The 10,678-nt window shown below is 39.1% G+C and overlaps 1 protein-coding gene across 4 annotated transcripts in view; it reads right to left on the bottom strand.

The window, feature by feature from the left end:
• Window positions 1–3,761: 3,761 nt before the first annotated feature.
• Window positions 3,762–10,678, bottom strand: part of RABGAP1L (RAB GTPase activating protein 1 like) — a gene marked incomplete at its 5' end in the record, with an annotated part of 440,168 nt that continues 433,251 nt past the window's right edge. For all 4 annotated transcript variants that reach the window (XM_081112105.1, XM_081112108.1, XM_081112109.1 and 1 more), the window contains 2 exons: window positions 3,762–6,536; window positions 7,512–7,709. In XM_081112105.1, coding sequence (XP_080968231.1) covers window positions 6,384–6,536; window positions 7,512–7,709 — 351 coding nt within the window. In that variant the 3' untranslated portion in view covers window positions 3,762–6,383. The remainder of the gene's footprint in view (window positions 6,537–7,511; window positions 7,710–10,678) is intronic.

Genomic DNA, 10,678 nt, shown 5'->3' with positions numbered 1-10,678 from the left:
TTGGGGGTCACCACAGCATGAGGAACTGTACCAAAGGGCCGTGGCATTAGGAAGGTTGAGAACCACTGCAAGAAACCAACCCACTTGTCAGGTGTTTCAGCCTCTGACAGCCTCTCAACGTCTGCAGCGTGAACACTAACCCCTGAGAAGTCCCTGCCCGCAGTCACTAAGCTTTACTATCGCCGGAGGCAGTGATTAAAATCAGAGAAGAAAAAAGCTTTTCGAAAGATGCAGGTTGATCCTTATCCTAGCTAACAAAGGGGAGTACAATTCAAAAGCAAATGCATGAATTTCACAAACGTGAAATGAAGTCTAAAAACAACAAAACTAGCCTAAGGTGTTATAAAAATCAGGATGGTCTTACATGCATAGCCCATGGACAGGGACAATAAATAGTGTGAAGGGTTGGGCAGGGGCAGGGGCAGGGGCAGGGGGAGGAGCGAAGCGGAGGTTGGGTGAGGGACAGCTGTAATACTGTCAACAATAAGTCTTTTGCCCCAGTGCCTCTTCCGGCCCGTTCGGCGTTTGGTATCTATAATACAATAAAATAAGTCCCTATTTCCTTTTAATTAATTGTCTTATTATTAAGCTAGCTTTTTAAAATTTTATTTTCTTGTTTAAAGTATTATAAATAGTAGTACATATGTCTCCTTTTTTCCCCCATTGACCTTCTCCGGCCTCCCCCGCCCCCCCACACACATGCCTTATCCCCCGCTCCCCCCCCCTCTTGTGTCCATTGGTTGTGCTTATATGCATGCATACAAGTCCCTCCATTGATCTCTTACCCCTCCCCAAACACTCCCCAGCCTTCCCGCTGTAATTTGACAGTCTGTTTGATGCTTCTCTGCCTCTGTATCTATCTTTTTGTTCATTAGGTTCTAATGTTCTTTATTATCCATAAATGAGATCATGTGATATTTATCTTTCTCTGACTGGCTTATTTCTCTTAGCATAATGCTCTCCAGTTCCACCCATGCTGCTGCAAATGGTAAGAATTCCTTCTTTTTTATAGCAGCGTAGTATTCCATTGTGTACATGTACCTTATTATTAAGCTAGCTTGAGGGTTTCTGTTACTTGCAACCAAGGAATCTCTAGGACAGTGATTCTCAACCTTCTGGCCCTTTAAATACAGTTCCTCATGTTGTGACTCAACCATAAAATTATTTTAGTTGCTACTTCATAACTGTCATGTTGCTACTATTATGAATCATAATGTAAATATCTGATATTCAGGATGGTCTTATGCGACCCGTGTGAAAGGGTCGTTCGACCACCAAAGGGATCTCGACCCACAGGTTGAGAACTGCTGCTCTAGGAAAACAGGGCCCTTGGCAGTTCTGCAGGTAGAGCCTGGAACAAGCGCCTGTGTGTTTTTTCTTCCTAAGCAGACTGGAGTCCAGTGTCAAATAAGAAGTGCTACATAAACACTGGGTTCTGCTGATTTAGAATAAAATCAACTAGAAGAAAACAGAAAAGACAGATACAGACTCGGAAACAAATGTTTATTACTGCTTAATGGGGCCAAAGGGGCAACACAAAGCATTGAAAACATCACTGGCTCACAAAAACAGTCACCTGTGGTTACCTTCGGGGTTGCATTTGTTTATTTCACAAGGCTCCATTCACACATGAAAACAAGCTACTAATCCAGTTCAAGTTCATAACAATTATAAAAGTAAACATTTTGGAGACAATGTACAATAAATTGCACTTTTCTTAACAAGCATTACATTTACATTTGTGGAGTGTACTATGCATAATACATGGAATTATGGAAACATCTAATTGGTCAGTGTTTACAGAGGAGAGAGGCTGCCCACTAAATATTTCTTTTGTCGTCAATTAGCACTGCCGGGGCTAATCAACTCCTTTATCCCAGAACCTGTTTCCATTAGAGAAACCACGGACAAAAATCATACTATTCCTGAAAATAGATGTTAGAGAATTTCTACTACCTCCTCAGCAAGGGAAAGGTAGGAGTTGAAAGAAAAAAAGTGGGGCTGACTGAGAAACTCGTTTCTTTCATTTGAATTAAGGATCCATATATTATGCAAAATACCAAAAATAGAGAAACTGATGTGAAAGGCTATTGGGACATCTTGGATTCTGGGACCATCTCCAGCTTTATTCTTGTGCTTTCATGACACCAGAGTCTTGATGCATTTATGTCCTTATAACTCAGTTTCCTATATTTTATTCCATATATAATATATACTTATGTTACAGTGGAAAAGATTTTACATGTTAACTTACTGCCAATGAAAACAAAAGGAACTTAAAATGTTCATTTTCTACTCAGTGATTCTTTTTTCTTAAGTTTTTCAGAATACCACTGATGATAAACCTGGGATGGAGGTGGGGAGAATGGGACATGTTGACGAAGATGTTTGTACAGCAGGTAACAAATTCATTTGGAGATAAGCTGGACATGTCATCTTTTAGATGGAAGCTGAGAAGGGGACTCCTGACCGCTGACTGAGTCACTCCCTACTTGTAAACATCCAGTTTCTCATTACAACTCAAGATCATCTCTGCTTGAGGTGCAGCCCCCACTAAAGTATTCATTTTGGTAGCTTTTGAAAGACAAGGAATTCCTAAGGTAAAGGGCTTTGCCTTTATTGTACAGAAGCCACTATGAGAGAGGATGTTTTGGAGCAGTTCTAGTTCAGTGTGACCATGAGCCTGGCAACTCCAACTCGAGGCAAGAGCTTGCTAGCCAGTAGTGAGCAGGCCATTGAACCGTTACCTGCCCTTCTGTATTCAGTCACCATGTATGTATTCAGGTGCATGGTACCTGGGTATACAAGAGTTAGGGGCACTCTATAAAATTTTACACACACAAATCTAACTGTTCAAATCAAACAATAGTTTGTCCATTCTCTCATTTGTAATGGAAGCAAGAGAATCAGAGCTTTTGTAAGTATTGTTTTTAAAAGTTATATATAGAATCATCTTATTAAGTGTTCTTTTCAAGAGAGATAAAACAAACAAGGTATTTAATTTTTTAAAAGCTCCTTTGTCCCTTAAAGGGGTCCTGAATTCAGACATCCACCTTAGCAGAATAGTTAGTAGAGTGATTTCAGCTAAAAAAAAGAAAGAAAGAAAAGAGTCCCTTACCTCAGTTACATGTGATTCTCAGCTGCAGCACCTAATCAACCCTTTTAAGGATTCCTCACCTCTTGTGCCCTAAACTGTATATTCTCTTGTTTTACTCACTTTGGCTTAGAAATGAAGCCACTAGTTATTAACTGGAAAGTATTTAAGAAAATGGAGTAGGGGTTGAGAAAAATAAATAATATATAGTATAAAAGAATGAAAACATTGAAGAAATGAAACAAGATATATACGATTAAATATCCCAACATCAGTACAAAAATTGCTTTTCTATTTTACTATGAAAGTTTAAGAAAGTCAATGAAGAAGAAACTGCCAACTTAATAGCCAAGAGAGGGGAATACAAGTATTAGCTGTATGTTGATATAGGCCAGAGGCCTGTATGGTATTCCTATCAGTGTTTCTGAAATGCTCTCATATACAGAACATTAGGTAACAGAGTTTGGTTTTTTTGCATTTAATTATGTGTAACTAAATATAATCAAATTGTGCCATGGCTCAGAATGTGTGTAGCTAGCAAACATATGCACTGCAAAATTCAGCTTGGTGTTTTTCAGCTTTAAAATATATGTTAAATAAGATTTTCAAGATATAAAAGCTACTGAATTGAATAATCAAGTTGAAGTTCATTCCCTTCATTTATTTTGCAGAATTTAATGAAAAGAGAAATAATCACTTTTCAGAATGTTGCAAATGTTAGATTCTGGAGGAATGTTTTAGATAATGTGTTCTAGAAAAGATGAAAAACACACTTTAATATCTGAAAATTTCCTGGATATTTGGGCTAATCTCTTTCTAAAGGAATCAAGAGAAGAGTAGCAATCCTCAAATATACTTCAAAACAAGTGAAATTAAAACTAGCAGTTAATCCTAAGATGCATGAGTTTTAAACAAAAGACAGTGAAGGACATGTGGTTTGAGATAATGCTGTTATAACATATTGTTTGAATAATCATATCATATACCGTATTTTGAATTTTCTTTCTATCTTTACTATTGCTACTGATCCAAAGGCATTGCGATGAAAAAGTTTAGACTTATGGTGCCAAAACATACTCAAGTATGATATGGAACCGGAAAAGAAAAAAATCTGTAGATTACCATTACAATCTTTAAAAAGAAAATGCAAAAGATTGATTTACTAAACATTTGGAATGTATATACCTGGTGATTTTATTTAAAGAAAAAAATGAAATTTGACCAGGTTTACAGGTAAGGACTGGACCTTAGAACAATTCTATTTCTCCCTCAACTAGTATTTAAGGAAAATTATGCAATTTAGTCCTTCTGTGGAATGTGCCAATTTTTGGAAGTTAAAAAGGCTCTGTATAGCAGATCTATCCGATTTGCAAAACAGAAAAGAACATCTTCAGTTTAGCGGCCATTTGATAAGGCAACTTGTACAGGGCTTCCTGGTATCAAAGCCCAAAGCATCAATAAAGCTAACAGACTACGCTCAATGATTTACAGAAACAAACACCAATGCGCAATTCTCTAGCCATTGTATTTTACAAAAATAAAAAATAAAAATAAAAAGATTAGGTTTTCTAAACCACCATGTAGGGAATGTTAAAGTCAACATAGACACTGGAATGCTGGCTTATTTTAATTTTTGGTAAAAGGAAATGAATATAATGATGAAAGAGGTCAGGACCCAAAAAAGAAATGCTGTAAGAAAGTATTATTTCATAAGTGTAACAAACAAGCCTATAAACACTGATGAAGGGACTTCACTTTTTAGAGTTTAATGACCATTTTAGAGGGAAGCAAATTGTAGTGTGTGCTCCTGGTCAAGATGGCTGTTATTTGAGCTTTATCTCCAGGAGTGTGTTGATTTTAATTGCACCATATGGCACACATGAGACTCACTCTGGCGATACAGAGGTTAAGATCCTTTGCAAAGAATATGTTCAACAAGGAAACCAAGGATGAGTGTCAGTAAATGTTACTGTACATACCTGACCGTAGTTGGGTTGGTGGAAAAGGCCAAATGCCGCCAAAAAAGCTTAGGAAATGGTAAAATTTGTTTTGCCCTTACCAAAGGATTTCCTGTGAGGACTATTGATATATACATGTTACATATAATAGAAAAAATATTCCCATCAACTTTTAAACAGTACTTTTCTTTACCTTTCCATGATATAAGTATTTCTATAAAGGTTTCATATTCAATCAAAAATGTTACAAATGCATTTGCAGCCTCATCTAGGAGTACCAAGGGCACATTTTGGGGGAGCTATAGAAATCAAGAAAAGCTGCCTAAGGTTAAACTAAGATGATGTGAAGCTGACCTCCATTTCCCCATCTCATAACTTTAACAAAGTTACAGTATATTAGTGTTTCCTTAGCAAGCATATGTCAACATTAAACGACATTCTCTGTCCCAGTTTCTGAACACAGTGGCTAAACCTAGATCTTTCTCGGCTTCTCTGGTGAAGGTTTCCTAAGGCTACAACTCGCAATGTCCCCTTCGACTTGGCGTTTGCTAGCACTCACAACTGTGCTCATATTTAGGGCCTTGCAATTCCTGTGTGGAGTTCTTAAAAGGACCTGTTAGAACAACAGGGCCAAAGTGATTTATTTCTTTCTGTGTTTATCGAAATCTCAGTTCCTTTTCTCTAGTGTGACTTCTCAACAGCCTAACTTATCCTATGGTTCTTGGCACTTCGTTTCCAGATGCACCCAACATAAAATGAAATAAACTAACTTGCTTCAGGGACTGTCCTTCCCTCCGACAGGTCACCGCTCTCCAGGACATCGCTTTCAGGAGGAAGCCTGACAGTGGTCCTGACCAGCCCCACAGTGTGCTTTACCTGAATAAATGCTGAAAAGTTAAGAGTTTTAGGTTTCAATTTCTTTTTGTGTGGCAAATATCGTCTTATCACTTCAACCTTGGAATAAAAGACATCTCCATTCTTATGTAAGATAAAAACCAATATGAACAGTTAGTTCTGAATAAAAAGCATTTAGTTCTGAATTACTGATTTCCAACTAAATAGCAGGCATGTAAAATAATGGGTAATACTAGGATGGATCTGAACATGGCCTTCCAAGAAGAAGCGCGAAAACAGGGATTCAACATAAATCAGGTCCGTTTCAATAACATCCCTTTGAAAGTGGCAAACGAGAAAGAGTGAAAGCCACTGAAAGAGCGGGTTTGCTTCTTCCCCGCCTCCTTTACTTTCTTTCTTCAAAGGGGCACCTGGGCGAGTCCTCGGGGCCTCCGTCGCTTTGATCGTTGTGCTCCTGTGCTGGGCTGAGGCAGGAACTATGTGCTCTCTCGGGGGGGCTGGGTGCTCTGTGGCGGCTGCAGGGGCTGGGTGCCCGTGGCCGTTTTGATCGAGTTCAGGGTTTTGCTAAACCAAGAGTTTTTTGCAGCTTGGATTTCATTCATAAGGGCCCCTCTCTGATGTTCAAGTTCCTAATTAAAACAGAAACAAAATCATCTGCGTTTTATAAATGTTTTCTCTCTGCCAAAAAATCCAGTACAGCTTCTCGGCATCCCCAGGTCTATAGAGTCATAGTTTTCCTCCCAGAAAACCCAGGAGAAATGTAACTGGCTTCTTGATGCAGAAATAAATAAATAAATAAATAAAAGTTTACAGCTAGAAGAGGTATCACTAAAAACCAGAATCTGTGCCTTCTCTGAACAATTAAATGAAACCTCACGTTATCTTTTTATTCCCCCTGCAATTTAGGTTACAACCTGATATAACCTGTTTCAAACCACAAATAAACATAAACATATGGATGGGTTGCATTTTTACTGATAGAGTAAAGCATGAGTGAGTTCTAGTTCCAAACACATGGCCTTTGCCCTGAGAACATACAAGGTCCAGCAGAGACAGCTAAGGACACCAGTGTGTGTGGGTTGGAGCCATGGCAGGACATGGTGGGTACGATTCACTGTTAAAGAGGGAATGGGGGACAGTCCATCAGAAGTCAGGACCACTTTTAATTATGTTATCCTTTGATATGGAAAGAGATTACGGAGAAAGGAATTTGGCCAAATCAGGTAATGATGAAAAGAAGCTAAAAAAAATAAAATAAAATAAAAAAAAAAGGATGTTCAACCATCGGGGGAAGAATAAACAGAGGAGGTTTGGCCTTTCATTTTTCAAAGTGACCAAGTTCAATGAGAAAGGATCTTGGCAAAAAATTGCAGGGAAAACTAAAAAAGCGTATGCTTAAGTTCTCACAGGATATAATTTTAATTATTAACATTCATTTAAATCTATGTGTTTATATCAGTGTTTAAAAATAATGACAAACACCTGACTATGCAGGACACATTCTTGGGCAGAAAAATGTGTTTATCATAACTCCTATGATTCTGAGCTAAATATGTATATTCTAAAGTCCTAAAATATCCCAAACCTTTTACCGAGTCACCAACCTGGATTTTACACTTGGCCTCCACCAGCTGCAGTTTGGTTTGTGCCAATTCCAGCTCCATCTCCCTCAGCTGCTTCTTAAGTGAGTCCTTCTCATCATCCGATTCAATTCCCTGGTCCTCTCTGCTTATGGCTGCTGGCTTCAAAGCGCCCTCCTTGCTGAAAATGTCACTGCAGTGCTTACAGGCCATCATTTTACCCTGAAAGGAGATAACCAACGTCAAGCTGTATTCCATATCGTAAATCACTTCCTGAAACAATATGCGGCTTGATTTTTATTTAGATGCTGTTTGTTGCCATCAAATGCAGGCCTATTTCTGAAGGTCATTATTTCCCTTATGCCACAACCAACATGGTTACAGTCAGCACAAAACCCAAGTATCCAAGACAGATGCCCCCTTTCCTCAAAGTATCTCTAGAGCAGGGGGTCCTCAAACTTTTTAAACAGAGGGCCAGTTCACTGTCCCTCAGACCGCTGGAGGGCCGGACTATAGTTTAAAAAAAACTATGAACAAATTCCTATGCACACAGCGGCGGCAAAAACACCCGGCGGGCCGGATAAATGTTTTCGGCGGGCCACATGTGGCCCGTGGGCCGTAGTTTGAGGACCCCTGCTCTAGAGAGACTGGGAATAGACAGTATTACAGCCCCTCTTTACATCTGTTGTAGAAATGTTGTACTACCATTACCCTTACTAGATGCCAAGCCCCATCCATCATGCCTTGCATGCAGTATCTCATTTAATCCTAGGGCTACTGTATGATTAGGTACTATTTTCACCCCCTTTTTATAAATGAAGAAACTCAGCATTTAAGTAACTTGCTTAGAGTCGACTGAAGTCATTATGACTAACCTAAATCTACCCTTGCAGCCAATAAAGTATAAGTCCTTTTGTTCAGCATTAAGCAAAGATGATCACTACTGTTCAAGGTAATAAAAGTAACTCTGACCTGGACTGCCAATGACAGCATAACCACCACCAGGCAACAGCAACTCTCTTTGAGAAAGGAGTGCTGCTATTTGCTTAAAATATCTCCAAAAGTAGCTTAGAGAGAAAAGATATCACATAATCTTTCTATTTCAGCGACCTACTGTTACAGCAAGCTCAATGTCCATAACCCTAACTTCTCTCTCTCTTCACACACATGCAGCAGCTCTCCCCCCTTCTGTGTCATTGTGCTCATTGCCACCATTGAGGCCTGAAGACTTGGGTGTCTTTTCATTAACTTCTCCTTCCATTTCCAGCTTCTCATTAAATTCTTCCTCTGACATGACCAAGCTCTCCCTATCCCAGGCCTGAATCCCTAAAATCACCTAAAATCACCTTCTCAGCCCTCACTGGTTTCTTTCTTACCCCATCCATACCATGCTCTTCTGATTCCTGCCTGATTAATGTTCACTAGAGACTTAAAAGATATCTGATAGCTCTCCCAAGAACCCTGTGCTGGCTCAGACAGGCACACAGCAAGTGTTTGGTATATGTTTATTGTTGACTATTTGTTGATTAAATAAAATGTTAAAGTTATGGCTTTGATCTGGGTTTAAGTGACTAAAAGTTTACCAAGCTGGGTAAGCAGTGTCATTAGGCTGAACCTTATAAAAGAAGCGATTAATCTCACAAGAGGGAGGAGGACATTCCAGCAGAGAGGAGACTGTGTGCAGCCTCAGAGAACTGCAGGGAGCGAGACGCTCAAGCAGAGGGGAAGTGATGCGCTAGTAAGAGGTACTCAGCGAGAAGAGTTCTCCACGGCCACATTGTAAAAGTCCTGAAACAGAATGCTCATGAATCCTGGTTTTATCCTGAAGAAAATTCATTCATTCACTTCACTAAATCCTGTGCTCCATGTTGGAGTAGAGCAATTAGCCTCATGGAGCAGACATGCTGACGTGTGGGAGAGACCACAGATTCCCACCCACGTCCATCTCCTCCCTTAGTAACAGAAACCTGATGTTATTTGGGCAGGAAAATGCCCAGTTAAAAAGTGCCATTTTCTAGACTCGCTTGATATTAGGTGTAGCCATGAGATTAAGTTCTGATATGTATGGCTACGTAGAGATACTCATCCAATTGGAGGTAGGCCATTGTATCCTTGCATCTTCTTTGTCCTAAAATTCCACCATGGAATGTGGGTGTGATGGTGGAAACTCCAATTGACAGATTTGACTTTTAAGTGACCTTGAGGATGGAAGCCCATGCTGAGGATATGGGTCACTAAAGTTTGGACACTGGTAAAACCAAGGATCTTTTTAGTCCTAGACTTCTTCTACATGAGATAATCAGCATCTTCTGTGTTTAAACCAATGTTATTATTATTTTTTTTTATGTGTGGCCTAACTAATTCTAAATGGATACATAGGGTGATTAGTCAAGTTTATATTTGGGAATGATCACTCTGATTACAGTGTAGAGAATTAACTGAAAACAGGATGGTGATAGAGGAATGTTGTTAGGGGATGGTGTTACAGGAGGATCAAAAAATCAGAAGCTATCATCACATCATGCCAAATAAGAGTTGAAGAAGTAGGACTGGAAAGAGAGATAGTGTGGTGTAATGGCTAAGTGTATGAGTTGTAGAGTCTGACTCCCTAGGTTCAAATCCTAGCATGACCACTTATCAGCTTTGTGATCTCGAGGAAATGAATTACCTGTTTTAGAAACCATCATCAATAAAAAGAAGATAATAAATTGGTAAGGAGAAGAGTATAGTGTCTATCTTCTAAGGTAGTTGAGAGGGTTATATGGGATAATAATTATGCAGCCCCATAAGTGTTGGTTGTTATTCTTGATTCTGGCTAAAACAAGTTCAAATGCCTCTTTCTGAATGTCATGCCTTCCATTAGGTAACCCCATCTGTTAGCCAATAATCTCCTCTTATTCTTAATGCATACTCTAATCACATCAGTTTCCTTAATGAAATACTGAAATGCTCATTCCTATTTCTAGGTCTTCAACTCACACTGTTTCTTCCAGATGTCCTTTTTTAAATCTTTCTAACTGAATTCTACCCATCCTGCTTTAGTCCAACCAGACCTGAAGTCATCTTTGGTCTACAGTTCTTATGATTTTGCTTTCTCTACAACTGATTGTCAGTGTCGTCCAACTCAGCACCTATTTACATGCTTCTGAATTATTTCCTCAATGTTTCACATATATCTGTATAATTTGTTC

Source organism: Myotis nattereri (genome assembly GCF_964212035.1).
Source record: "Myotis nattereri genome assembly, chromosome: 18".
Lineage (NCBI taxonomy): Eukaryota > Metazoa > Chordata > Mammalia > Chiroptera > Vespertilionidae > Myotis > Myotis nattereri.
This window is presented reverse-complemented; position numbering and strand designations above follow the sequence as displayed.